Source organism: Colias eurytheme, chromosome 9 (assembly GCF_061535395.1).
Source record: "Colias eurytheme isolate Ceu_HAF_F1 chromosome 9, ilColEury1 Martin Lab GWU primary, whole genome shotgun sequence".
Classification (NCBI taxonomy): domain Eukaryota; kingdom Metazoa; phylum Arthropoda; class Insecta; order Lepidoptera; family Pieridae; genus Colias; species Colias eurytheme.
In genome coordinates, this window is record NC_142988.1 from 4238755 (window position 1) to 4254120 (window position 15366).

The 15366-nt window shown below is 33.9% G+C and overlaps 1 protein-coding gene across 1 annotated transcript; it reads left to right on the forward strand.

Moving 5' to 3' along the window:
• Positions 1-577: 577 nt before the first annotated feature.
• On the forward strand, positions 578-12597 carry LOC149905736 (uncharacterized). The gene is made up of 9 exons (XM_090105307.1): positions 578-922; positions 2137-2292; positions 2833-2956; positions 3409-3512; positions 6125-6274; positions 7710-7790; positions 10539-10697; positions 11465-11807; positions 12269-12597. The coding sequence occupies exons 1-9, from the start codon at positions 578-580 to the stop codon at positions 12595-12597; spliced, it is 1791 nt and encodes a 596-aa protein (XP_089961433.1).
• The last annotated feature ends 2769 nt before the right edge of the window (positions 12598-15366 follow it).

The following is a 15366-nucleotide window of genomic DNA, read 5'->3' on the forward strand; positions in this document are numbered from 1 at the left end:
TATTTTTTTGATCACAATTAGTTAAAAAAGATAGGGAGTAGATTTGACTAATAAGAATTCATGATGGGATCGCGGACATTACAAACACTCGTACGTGGCCCCGTGGCCCGTCATTGAATCGGCTGGACGGAACACAGTGGGGTTTTGATCGATAAGAATCCTTAAAATTTGTCTTGGTCTGCCTGCTTCCTTTGTGTAGCCCTATTTTGTCCAGCGCTGTCATATTTTGTCAAGCGCCGGTAAGCGCTTAAAAGTTTTCAGCTTTCTTTCTGAATACGGCCTAATAAGTACTTGTTTTTAGTTTTTACTCCACAGTTTTACTCACATTTTTACTAGTATGTTACACACACAGGTTCTGTGCAGTTACCTACCTGTGATCTCGCTGTGGATCTCGCACTCTCGCCTACTAGCTTTATAAAAAGTATTTATAGCAAATCATGACACACAGCTGCTGTCCATGGCCATGCCATGCAAGTTGCCACAGCAAGTTGTAATGTGGTTGTAATGAAGTTGCAGAATAGAAGATGTCAGTATATATAATGATCTATTGAATTTATTATTCGAGACGTTTTACAACATGGCATCAAGTTTATTTAATATCTCTACGTACAGCCGATTTAATTTATCAGATAGTGAATCAGATATAGCGGTGTTTGTCAAAGAATATGGATATCGAATTAAAAAGCAACTCGACCATGAGCAAATGGGAGGAAGATCATCGTTCACTTCTTTCGTTGAAAAAAATATTAAGCCACCTAACCTAACATGGATTGATGAGAATAATGATAAATTTATAAAAGATACACCAAACGAATGCCTGGCGAGTTTGAGTTATTTATCTGAGTATGGATTTATTACATCGATGGAGTATACGCCGGATGGTGAGGGAATTGTTGTCGGACATTCTTCGGGGCTTATTCAGGTTACTATATCCGTGTCTAATGCCAATATTGAAACTTATAAATATTAGGTAGCTAACTATATGTATATCCTTGATGTAGGGTTTAAATAAAAACCAAACGAAAGAAGAGCTGGAGCTAAAACAAGGCCATTTTTCTTGATCTTTTATGATGTTTTGCGTCCCGTGTACGCAACGAAATCCCGCGTAGGTACCTACGTAACGAAATCCGCACAAACATGAAAACTCGTTTTTAAATTGTACACCGAAATATTAACGACTGGCGTTAATCGGCCTTTATTTCCTATGTGAAATATGTATTATACACTATGTAAAGAAACATTAATGATTAAACACAAGTCATTGACCATGACATAAAAATCCCGCTGGTCGTGTAATGGACCTAATGTAGAACATTCAATAAAATATTAAATATAAATGGATATCCATAAGGAAATCATTGATGAATATGCAAAAAGCATTAAAAGATATTATGAAACGGAAAAGAATCCTACAATATGGTATCCCATGTTCTATCAGCGAATTATCCAACAGCCGAATTTTGGTTGGATAAAAGAAAATAACGATAAATTTATAAAAGGGACACCCAATAAAATTATGTTTAATCGATGGTATGGGACCGAAATGGGGGCAATAACGGCGATGAAATACTCTCCAAATGGCTGTCATTTTATTGTAGGTCACGCGTCGGGAGCTATTCAGGTATATAATTGCGTATATAAACTTGATAGGCTGGCAATTATTCGGTGAAATAAATTTTTCAGGAAAGGCCTTTTTATTAAATAATATCTACTGATTTTGAAGATAACGTACATAGACTTATATGAGTTACGGTACAAAGTATTTTTGCAGAGAAGAAAACAATATACCTAATTAAGGATTTGTCATGTTATCTAGCACTCAAATTCAAAGCTTACGAAGCTTTATTAAAGACTTTTGAAAAGAGAGAGAAACAAAGACATTAGCTGTTATGATCATGTTTGTTTGTTAGTCCTTCACGCAAAACTGCTGAACCGAATGAATTTTTATGAATTTTAGACGCTAATAAGAATTAACACGCTCACCCTAGAGAGGGTAACTAGAGTCAACACATAGAATAAAATCCCAAGGGAACGGGAAATAAGCGGGCTTTCCTTTGACTACGCGGGCGAAGCTGCGGGCGAAAATCTAGTTTGGAAATAAAACTAAACAACTCGTATGAAAATAAATATTTCTAGATGCGACATGGCAGCACTGGCGCGGTTCTATGTACGCTTCGTAACATCCAGTTTCCGCCAAAGCCTGTGTATGCGATTGAATACAGCCGTGTGGAGGAACGCGTTTGCTACGCTGCGTGTACAGATGGCGCTGTTTATAGAATTGAGATTCCGAATGTAAGAAATTAACGTTATATTTGAACTTTATCAGATAATACAAATATATCAAGGAAGAAAAATATTATGAGGGTATCTGTAATTTCTTATTTATAGATAATATCCCAAATATCCAAGTTTAGCTTTGTATACGTAGTATATTATTATTAGTCTGTGGCTTTGAAGTGATTTAAATTCGTTGATCAAAGATTGTTTATAGCAAATCGTAATTACGAGTTGAAATCGACAAGGGACAAAATTTCTCGGAATCCAAGGTAATTTTAACCTTCAACATCGGAAATACCACGTGTAAGTATGAAAATATAAACCGGAAGATAACATTGCAATAAATTGCAATAATCAACCGAATATCTAACCATAAGATCCTAACTATGTAGGTAGCTATGTCACCGTCATCTGGTTCAATCTGCTAGGTATTTGATTGAATGACTAGCGCGTTCATAAAAATGACTACATTTAATCAAATAGCAGATTCAACCCGATGACTGCGACAAAATATATAAATAACAAAACTGCTTATACAATGTTTTCATTCAATAGCTGGTGGCATCCACAGAAGATCCGCCGCAATATTGTATCCGAGCGGACCCCGCTCTCGAGTATTTAAATACACAATATTATGGTGCACCGGGTATTTCTTCCTCCGCCGTGCCTTTTATTACACGTATGTTATCTATTTCTTATATTGTGCTAGGTATTATTATAAGAACCTACATATAAAGGGTAAATTTTCCTAGTTGTAAGTTGTAACTTGTAGTGCATTTTTAAATAAATTGTCTATACCTATGGGTATGAAAACTGCAGGGCTCATATTTATAAATTTTTAAATTATTTCTAACGACATGAAAGGTAGCAAGATCCCATTAGATATTCTTTTTGCTAATGATCGTCACTACATAGTATAAAACAAAGTCGCTTTCCGCCGTCTCTTTGTCTATGCTTAAAATAATTATAAAATTACGCAACAAAAATTGATGTCGTTTTTTTAATATATGTATACAGGTATACAAATTTCGAAGTTGTCCTTTAAATTATAATAAATATGTCGCAGGCAAATTGTATAATTCCAACCTTTCCATTTCACCAACTTCAACAAACATTTGTATAATATAACAGAGAGATCGCCAGCTCTATCGTTGGGGTTATGTGCTGACGAAGCGAAGCTTATTGTCGGATATGCTGACGGATCAATAAAAGTATACGACATGGAGACTCAAGAGGTACGTTAGTTTTTATCTTCGTCTACCCGCAAAGAACAGAAATCCTAGAACACCCCTAGTTTTGTCGTTAGCACGTTTGTGTGATTGAATTTCAATTGGAAAATACCTATAATGTGATACGTAATTTAAAATAAGTGATTTAGTATAGGTAGATTTTTGTTAAACTTTTATTTGTTCAGAAATTATTCAAAAAGCTTAGACATTTTCGATTCCTTCGCAAGTTCGCAAAATTAAGAGCTATTTTGATCTAACAAAGACACAGAAAGTAATTTATAAGTAGTTATCTAAGTTATAGTTGGCAATACTATCTAATAATAGATATCTTAATGTTGATGAATAAATTTATACTTTAGTACTATAACAGAATAGTATCATCTTTTGATATACCAAAATACATTAACGAATAAATTATTATATCGTACACCTAAAATACACTGTGTTGATGATTCAACAAGTTTCATGAGTAAAATTCAATTTATACAGTGAACAATTTCTACCTATTTCATTCGTTTAAATAAACGAATATTAAATTGCTTTAATGTTTATTAAGGACGGTCATGAATAAAGTACGTACCTACACGTGAAATTTATTTTCATTGGTTGTTTTATTAGTTTCACTAGCATTACCTATGGATAAAATACTTCGAATGCGAATAAAACTAGTCAGGTGGCGAATTTATTGTTATTAGCTCTTTAACAATACGGTTTTCTGTTTATCGCTTTTGAATATGCATGAAATACTTAAGTACTGACATTAAAAGCTTTAACGTGATCGTGTTAAAGAGACCGTAGCTTGTGTTTGAAAAATAACGTTTGTAAATTTGTGGTGTCTATAATAACTACAAATTAATCTATCTGGAGACTGTGATAATTTTCACACAAATTTGTGTTTGTGAATAAAAATTGAATCGTGTACGTAGTACTTATACTTGCTCTAAAGTACACACTTTAAATAGCAGATAAAATTATTCAAATAAGTTCATTTCTACGCAATAAGCTTGCAAAAAAAATATTCACATCATTTCATTTCGTCACATAAAAATTTGTTTAGTGAAGAGTAAAATACTAGATAAAAAGGGACAATAATAGTGAAAATTTTCATTGTGATTTATACATAAACCGTCGAAAAAATTAAAAAAGGTTATAATATATGTATAAGGGAGCTCCAATATATCATTTTTGATTTGGATTTTACTTTTTAAACCGTCAACTCCCTTTTGTTTAAAGCAGGCTTTTCACAAAGCATTATTTTATTGGTAACAACTAAGTAATAATGATAGTTTAAATACTGTGGTATCTTATTCACTCTATCTATCATGAGGCGATCTATTAGCCTATTTTCAAACGGTCCGACAACCACAAACATACTAGAAACGTAAGAAATTCGTAGCACCGTAGCACCGGCCTCTACAATGTAGCTGTATGCTAAGGTCGAGGGGCCCTTGTTGAACATATGTTTGAAGTCGGCCCACATCCACATACGTGGGAATTTGGTCGAAACACTTATATTTTGATATAAAAGACCCGTCCCTTGACAATTTTTTCTATCGTGGAAAAACAGCTTAACATTTATTAAGTGGCTCATGACGCTTGCAAATTGTTTGCATAAACCGTAAGTCTCCTTTAATCCTGGCAGTTGTTTTAACAATAGAACTAGAAATGCGAGTGTTTCATTGTGGCTGAGTGCTTTTAACGCTCTCGTTTTTCCCTTACAATTAGCATATTTATATAGAGTTCGTTTGTGCTTTTCTCTTTGGCACCAGTGCATTTGTGGACATTCTAAATATTTGTAATAAAAAGAACATTTAATTAAATGTATAATATTACGTGAGTACATGACGTGGTTTCTATGATAAAGCAATAATAATTATTAAAATGTAGGGTCTGTGTGGCCAACCATTAAAAAAATTGGCCTGCGTCATAAATCCTGACAAATTTTTCGTCGTAATTCGGCGTCAGGCAGCATGTAATATATTTGAAATCATATAAACATCCGCAACAGAAGCCTCCTTTAATACAAACACAAATAAAGAAGACCAGTATTTCATATTATTACTTCATACAGCAGATTTTTTTTACGATGGCAACCAGCAACCGTGGCCATTACATCCCGTGCTTACGATAAAGTGTTGCCTGTCGTAAACCGTCAACCTAATCCCGTTTTATTGGCAATATAAGATTGGTTTACGAGATTTTCGAAAGTCCTCAACCCAGAAAGTAGGTCGCAACTGGCAACTTACTGGTCAAGGATTCCCTTATCGAGTTACGTCAATTTTGACAGGCGAGGTTTAAATGGTCAATATAGATTAGCCACTTAATGATGGATGCGTTTTGTAATACCATGCTGTTTGGGGCCCTTTTTATGTTGTGTCAAGTTTTATTAACACAACATAAAAAGGGTTCCAAAGGGGTAATATTATTGTAGCATTTAGCACTGCGTCAATATTATAATTATTAAGTCATCATTTACTGCATTGCAATTTTTGCATAACTTATAATGTTAACAATAAGAGCATTTTGTTCTTGTGGAAAGATTCTTGATTCGTTACTTTTTTTATTTCTATAAAATATATTGTGCAATTAGCATTTGTATAACATGAGCTCAATTACAGGCTGAAACAACGTACAAAGTGCACAAACTGCGCTTACAGTTCATACCGAAGAAACTGCAACGCATGCACTTTGGCCAAGTGTGTGCGGTGCGGTGCCATGACGAGAGACCGTGTGTCTTCGCTAGTGCAGCCTGGGATAAGACGTTGAGAGTGAGAAATAATTGTACTGTGTTGTATCACTAATATTTATTATTGTTGCCACAGCAACGCAAAGGATATTTCTAGTACATGTGTACTTTAGATATGTATCTACTAAATCTACTAAAATAATCTAGGTTGTGCCTATAATAACTCAAAGTTCCGATGGCTTTGATTCAATAAAAATAAAAAATAAAAACATTTTGTTATAACTGATTTACAATGTTCTATCTCGGTGATATAGGACATGTGGCTAGAGCCCAGGATATTCAAAATTAATATTTCTGTGCTTGACTAAAATATATACGTACAGTTATAATGGTGGTTTAATGCTCTAAGGTTATAATAGTTAAATAATTATTATATGTTAAGTTACCTACTACCATATACACTTAACGACTTTAATCTCTCTTGCATGTTGTTTGTTTATTTTTTACTGTTTTGTTAAACAGAAGTTTAACATGATTCAGAATTTGCAAAGTCTTACAGTTATATCAGTTTAAAAGCTCAATTCTTTCTTGTTTCTTTTAAAGTTGAAGTAAGCAGCTCTCTAACGATCCTGTTCTTAAGAACTACAAAAAGGATTAAATAATCAGGTTTTGTTAACAAGCAACTTATCTGAACATTTTCTGCATTTAGGTACCTATTATATATTAATTGAGGACATGTAGGCGTCAGGAATTTAAATTAATAATTGTTTTTATATTTACAATAAAAATAAAATAAAATAAAAATAAATAAAATAAAGTTAGCTTTTGGTCTGCCGCTTTCTTAATACTTCTCGTTACTATGTGATAATAATTAATTCAGATCGAAGCCGCCTTCAGCAATTCTATGTTCAAGTTTTAATTTTGCAATAATCCTCTATAAACTCGTAATTAAAACTAATCAAAACAAATTTGCCGTTAAAACGTAATAAATTAAAATTATGCAGATTACCGCAGGGATTTATAATATAATTACGGATTTAATAATAATGAACATAAACAAAATGTCCGACTTCCGTTCAACTACGCTTGATGGGATTAAAATATTTCACAAAGTGGTTAACTCATAGGTACTCGTCTAAGCTCTTCTTTTGAGAGTTAAGCTCACGTCACGAGTGATTCTGTAGCTTATTTGTAATACCTACAGGCAAAGGGCTTAATTGTTTTGCTGTAATCTGGTGGTTTAACTAAGTAATTAAAAAATATATAAGTACAATATAATCTTTTTAGCATAACTATATGAGTATAAAGTATAAGTGTATTACGGATACAGCCTATTATCATTTTGTTGTATTTCTACACATTGATAAACCTACCATAGCGGACTCTACACAAACTGACGACACAAATTGATCAAAGAAATAATTCGGAAATATCAAGATATTTCCAAATAACTATCCTAGCTGAAAAACAAATTTTTTTTTTAATTTGTATTTTGTTTACATGGTAATAATCCACAGATTTGGGATACTAGGTGCCAAGTTGGCTGCGTTACAACATTCGAAGGAGTCGATGTGTGCAGCGACAGCATTGATTTGAATGTAAGTGTTCTTAATTAAAATATATTTTTTATCTATGGAAGCAAAGTTATCGCTATTAAAGAACCATCAAAAGATTTAATTCAACAAAGACTCGCTTACGCCATTTATTCCCATTCAATTAATAACATCGAGCTAAGCCTAATTGCGCCGCATTCTGAGATATAATACTCACAAAGGCTCTCATATAAATCGAGACGATTCCCATTTCTGATATTTTCGGTAATAAAATCAAATTTCAAGCTCGTGTAGGCCCAAATCCCAGATACTATAATTTTTCTTGTTATTATAAAATTCTAACTTTCCACGTCAGTTTTCTTAAATTAAAAAGTCTAGAACGTTTATAGGTCACCTTTGAATTTGAAATGAAGAGTTACAGACCAATTTACGTTCTACGTGCAGAATTGTTATTTAAGAATAGAATTGGGTATTATGTTTAAGTTAGTTGTTTTATTATATCGATCTCCGATACGCAGAATCGTTTCATGTTATGATGCTTGTCTTTTGTATACATCGGCATTCGGTAAATAAACGTAAAGACGTTACTGTTATGTAACAATCCTTACTGAAAATGGAACGTTCAAAACCTTTTACGTACAAGAATTTTCCAGCATTATTTACAATTTGTTTTATGGAGATATTATAAGGTAAACACGATCGTTTAGAATTTCGGCTTGTCATCGTGCCCATATATTATCGTGTGTTAAATTCGAGTTGTATAGAAGTTTTAAGATTAATCGAGAAATAAGTTATGCGTGTTACGCAAAACGGATGATAAATGAACCGTGTTATGAATTTGCCGCTGCCGTATTCATGTCGCTCGAACATTTTTATATTGTCAGTAAATATTTCATATATTTTAGGATAAAAAGGTTAATAGTGATTGTACATTTTTAAGAGATTATACGAAGATAAATATCTAGATTAATAGCAGTCTTTTGTGCCATGGTCTATCTTTTTACAATTTCGCAATAAAAACCTATAGAGTATAGATAAGTCTTAACCCAAGTTCAAAGAATAAAATAAGGTATCAAGACCTATGCGAAAAATTCAGATTATTTTATTTAACCTACTAACTATATTACTTAGATAAAACGACTAGTGAAATGTCTTTCAAAACGAGTCGGCTTTTAGATATAAGAAGTTAAGAGGATAAAACCTCTTCAATTAATCAAGTGAAGCTTTCCTTTTAAGATTACGGCATACGTCTAATAAGTTCTCCTCAATGTATAAAATACTTTATCGTTATTCAATGTTTAGAATAAGTTTAATCCCTTTACAATGTGAAGGATTATTTATCTTCTGCCTTAGAGATTATAAGGTTCGGAATAGCACAACGTATAAAATAGATGAAAGTAATAAATTACTGGAAAATGGTGTGTTATTGAAGGCACGGGATCCATTTAATTAATACAAGGTGTAGAGAGCTATCTTATTTAAACATGATTTGTCATTTAAACCCTTTATTACAGTGGGTTTGGAATTGTCCTCGGGGACTTAATTTGTCCTACGTTTTAATTATATAACTCTGAGTATGTTTTCATAATGACTCGTTCATTAACACGAAAAAACTCCACCTCTATGGAAGGTTTGGGATTTAATTGCAAAATAAATGAATTATCATAGGTCATTAATATTCTCTATGCCGCTAATCTGATGGATGTAGGAATACATAGCCATTTATCAGCCGGCCCCAATTAATATGCTAACTTATGCACCATATTATTATTTTGCCATTAATCTCCCTACACATTCAATTGGGTAGGATATTTTGATAAATGGATGGCATATAGGCTTTTTGTTTCAATTGATTGCATTTGTATGAATATATTCCTGGCCTATGGTGTGATCTTAGGATGTTACTGCTAGGTACATATATGATATTTATCATGCATGCTACTGTATTGATGGTATCTATTTAATTATCATTGTTTATTATCGCGTATACCCAGCGCACATATTATGTTTGTGTAATAAGAAATTTTAATTAAAAGTCAGTCTTGGTTACCTCAGGGTGCATGGCAGAGCTTCTGGAGTATTGTCCTCTCGACTCGTTATTAAGTTTGACGCTCTCATAGTTCATACTTTACCTTTGAAGTGTTATATTTTTAATACTTTCCATCAGAGGAGCTCGCGGTGAAGTTTTTCTGTTTTGAAAATTAATTTTGGTTAACTTTGCCGCTGGCTCTGTGTAGGTACTTTTTGTTTTATTTATTCAGGTTTTGCCTCTAATTGCGTTGAATTGCTTATTGTCTGGATGTGGAAATTTTCTCTGAACATTGCGATTTTCGTTGTTAACTTTCGAAGTACTTTTAGTTACGATAATACGAAAATAATCCGATTTATCCTATTCCTTAATCCTTTTAAAAGGTGCTCGATAAAATTAAATGGTTCGGGTCAACCCCTTATTTGTTTTCCCTACATTGTTCTGATCATTATCATCGGTATAAGTTCACAAATACCTACTTTTCATAACTGGTACCTAGACATGACCATCATTTTTAACCGACTTTTGAAGTCGAAAAAGGAGGATTATCAATTCGGCCGGTATATTTTTTTTATGTATGAACACCGATTACGCCGAGGTTTCTGAACCGATTTACATGATTTAAATGAATGTATTTTATGTATTATCCAGATATTAGACATGATAAAATACATTACTTTGATGTACAACTTAAACAAAAATCACATAATATACTTAACTGTATCAATGATTCTAACAATAAGGTCCGAATTTCCATAACACAGAGGGATCACTGCATAGTTGGCAGCTGGCAGCCGACAGAAGCTCTCACAGTATGGGACATTGTAGCAAGGAAACGGCTCAACATAATCCGAGTGCAGAACCGAAGACCAGATATCGATGGTGAATATATTTACGCCTGCCGTTATTGGAGGTCGATGCAGGTATGTATTTTGATTTGTTTTAGAATCTAGTTCAGTATGGTTGTAGATATAATATGGGAAATAAAGATTTCCTTTTTGCAATTAAAATGGCACAATTATAATCGATTGTCGTACCTATTAAGATGTGAAACCACAGATATGTATTGTCTGTGTGTGAAACAATATTTGCTATGGATAAAAAACAACATTTTAAAATAATTCACAATATTTTAAAATTGGTTTAACAAAATTTTCAAAGAAATAAAAAAGGAAAATGCAAAATAATTGCCTGTTGTACCTACACAAATCTTACTTATGTAGTTAAAGGTGAAATTACGCCTGGAACAGTACCTATCTTATTTGTTCTGAAAATATAATTACACAAAATAAACAACGATGTAATTCAAACATTATATATAATGTTCTCGTAAGGGCAAACTTTCTGAGGTTTCGGATGGTTGTTTTCATTTAATTCCCAGGCAAAACAGTTAAGTACGAAATAAGTAGGTATCGCCAAAGTTCGCCGCTTCAAAATGTATTTAGTGGTCGGGTTTTAAAAGTATCCCAAAATTTTGTTAAACCAAAGTTCTCTTTAACAATTTAAATTTGAAACTTAATCTTTGCCGTCCAATGTTCTTCAATTTCAATATTCGATTTGTTAACTTTAACAAGGTTTAGCTCAAATAAATCGGAGCCAAAAGTTGTTTAGTTATTCACAATGTATAGCTTTTAGCACCTCCATTATTTTGTTTCGTTTACGAAAAACTAAATGCATGCACAATTTTCAGTACAATCGCAAGGGTAAATACGGTATTATTGGTGGCAGTGGAACCAACTGCGTCGAAGTAATCAACCTCCACAATCGATACATCACTTGCTCCTACCCAGCTGCCGGCTCGATATTAGCTGTAACTAGCTTCGAGGAACGAATTGCATTCGGCGGGACAGCCCCTGTCTTGAACATTGTCACATTCCACGATCCGAAACACGAGAAACATAAGACTGAGGCTGAAGAAGAATACGAGTATACGAAAACTGAACGGTGGTTTCCAGATACGGATTCTGATACAACTGAATGTATGCCCAACATCGATCCATCCACCATTAGTCGCCCTGCAGTATCATCTATAAGTCAGCACATTGAATAATGTTTCATTTATTTAATAAATTACCTTCAGCGATGACAGTTTATCGATTTAAGCTCAACCAAATGATGTAGCAAAAAATAACGACATGCCCAATTTGAGCGGGCACGCAAATAGCCCATCGCGGGCGAAGTAATCTGTATTAATTTGCCTAAAGAGGAGCTCGTATACATTCGCAATAGCCTTGACGTCATCCGACAGATCGTTTTCGACGCTTTTATAATCTGAAAAGCTTGTTCAGTTTAATTGAATCGCCTCGAAAAACGAATGCGAAGTAACTGTATCGAACATCGCATACTTAATTGCTTTTCAGATGTAAAAGTTAATAAAAATCGGGGCGCTCAAGAGGTGTAAGCGCCGAGAAATAAGTCGGCATCGCAAATGCGGGGCAATACGAGGCAGAACGAGTTGCAACAGAATTTAAATAAAGAAAACCTTCACTAACAGCGCGAACTCGTGTGCGAGGCGTTGGTGAACTTTCAACTTTTACCCGCTCATGTCGCTCGGAACTACGTACTCCCAGCCCACCCGCTCCCCCGGTGGGAGGGGGCGCTTTCCGTACTTGGAGCGAATATTTACAGCGCAACCTAAATATAGCGTGCCGCTGCTCAGCTGGCACGGCCGGGGTGGGGGTGCGGGTGCGGGTAAACATTCCCCGCGCGCGCTGCGACCGCTTTCCAGCGCCGGCCGCCGAGCTGAGCGGACGTCCCGCGCTCGAGCGTGCACGCTGCGACCGTGACCGCCTCGAGTGCGGGGTAGATGCTCGCACTAGCTAAACGCTTTCAAGGTTACGATGCTATAAAAGAGTATATAACTTTACCGTTCCGCCCTGACGCCCTAATAAATATGATATGAATATTTTCACACGCCACGAATGAAATCTAAATGAGGTATACACTAAAATATGCAAACGTCTGGTTAGATATTCATAGCGTATTCCGTTTGATTTGAGATCGTATTTTACGTGAGCCGAGTAGGCATAAGAATTATTCCGATACGTTAGTTCCTTTTAAAAAATGTTGTGTGGTTTTATGAAACCACGGTAAAAGTGAAACTGTTCGAACGGTTCCGAACACTGCTTTGTGTAGCGCATGTCGCGTGTCGGTCGGCTGCCGAGTAGGTATACCTACTCGGCAGCCGCGATACACGCGACATGCGCTACACAGACCAAAAAGTTTGAGACGATGTAATAAAAGTTTCACTTTAATATAATATAGGTAGTTTATTTAAATACGACCGTACTATAAAATGTCCAGATGTTTCCTCCCTAAATTATTTATGTGTCTTCAACGTTTTGTACAATATAACCACAGATATAACTGTATTATGACATCAAACAAAATGTTTGAAGAAAAATAACATTACTTATTACAAAGTAAGAAATTTAATTCTTAAGGCAGATTAGTAAAATAGAATAAAAATATTGCAATATTCCTGCTCTGATTCCTATAAGTACATAAAAGCTTAACAAAGCACATGACAGCTTTGTAAAAGGAGAAATGCACGTTTTTGTGGTACATTTTTAATTCAAAGAGGACCTTAAAATTGTTTCTGTTATATAATTCGCGACCGAAATGAGCGGTTGTCGGGAAACAGTATATTTTTTGTGGTTTTTGTTCCACGTATGTTTTGGAACAGTCATTAGTTACCTACAACTCGTTTATTAAATTTTCGCTCTTGAAATATTGATATTTAAATGGGTTTCCTGGTTTTTTTTTAACAAAACGAATATAATAATATGAATTTATGAAATCTTGTTTTTATAAAATGGATAAAAGCTTTTACAAACAATATAAAGGATTTGGCTTAAAGTAGGTAGATAAATGTTGTAAAAACTGTTTACTTCTGTTTGTGTGAATTTTTAACACAATGAAAATATTATTGTGCATATTAAGATAAATAATTCTTATCTATTCGGATTGAAGATTGCCTTTCGCTTTAGCATTTTATGAAGTAAAAAAGGAAAGCTTTTAAAAGAGTTATCTTTCTTTTTTAATTACCTATCTTGTTCGAGCAAATACGAGGAAGATATGATTATTCATATTAAGGTATGTACGTGAGGTACTAAATAGCACTCATTAGAACCACTAGTATGCAAAGATATACAAATGCGAATTAGAATTCATACGAACGTTACTTATGAGATAATTCGCGGAATTTAATTTACTTCTAAAGCTGTTTTACCAGTGGATAAACAGAGAATATAAATGAACATCTCCATGTACCTATCAACTCCAATGAGCCATTACTCTGAGGGAATTTGGAAAATCATTGAATACTTCGTTTGGTTCGAATGTCTTTGAGAAATTTCGTCGTAATAATTTTATAGTTTGGATCTGTTTTATTTGAATTAAGCAACTAAAACTAAAAATAAGTAAGAATAAAGTAAAAAAAATAAGTTCATATAATAGAGTACATTTTTCAAGTGTAGAATAGATATATCGATAACCGTTGTAAACTAAAAAACTAGGTAGGTATAGAAAGAACTATTAATAAAGTTATGTTTGTATCGTAAATCGTAATTATGAATGGTTATTTTTAGTGCATGGCCACACCCCGGACACTCCATACAAAATGATCGTTTTGACAGTCACACTGTAGAGACTGCAAAATGTGCGTGTTAACGCTTTATGGTTGGCACATTTGTGACTAGCGTAAAAAAAATTCGCGTTTTTCTGATGAAATATCCGTAAACAGCACAATATCTAACCATTTTCTACGAAAAACGATAATCACAATTCCAAAATAATAAAATTACTTTAAGTCAATTTGATTAATGTTGTCAATCTTCGTTGCGTATCGTCCTTGCAGAAAAATATGGCCCATTTTATGTCTGATCGCGCGGGGGTGAGGTAAGTTTAATTTTGGCGGGAGGCGGAGAGTGTCCGTTCTGTAGCGTTTAGCTACTATTATGTATTCTGTGGCATGGCTATAAAAAAGTTGTATTTCCGAATATTACTCGTCAAAAAATATCTTTGTTGAAATTTTCAGCTTAGAATACATACAAAAGATATACATATAATGTTTTTGCTCATTTTTCCCGTAATAGAGGCTGAAAGAAATTTATCAAACAAATACAGCCCATAAATAACGTAATTCCTTTTAAAAAATAAGGGCGTACGCTATATTCGCTCGCGATTTTGTTTTATGCGGCTCGGATAAATAATATTTTATTTTTATCGTTGTAAGATTGGCGATAATTTTATTGTTCAATAAAATACGAAACGGGAAGTATTACGAGGGACAAAGCGTCTTTTGTGTACACGAGACAATAATGCGGTTTCATATTATTCTACGATGAATGGACAATGCCTTCCTGGAAGTTGCTTTTAAAATTTTCTTGTAAATTAAGGTAGATATAGCCGTATAGGTATTACCTATAATTTGAAATCTGGTGTATCAAATGTTGAAGATTTGGTAGCATTTTCATTCCTAATATTTTAAAACATTGTAGCCAATTATGTAAAAGATGACCGCGAATAAATGATTACTTAAACTAATATAATTAATGTTAAAATTATATTCTCAGTCTTAAATATAACCCT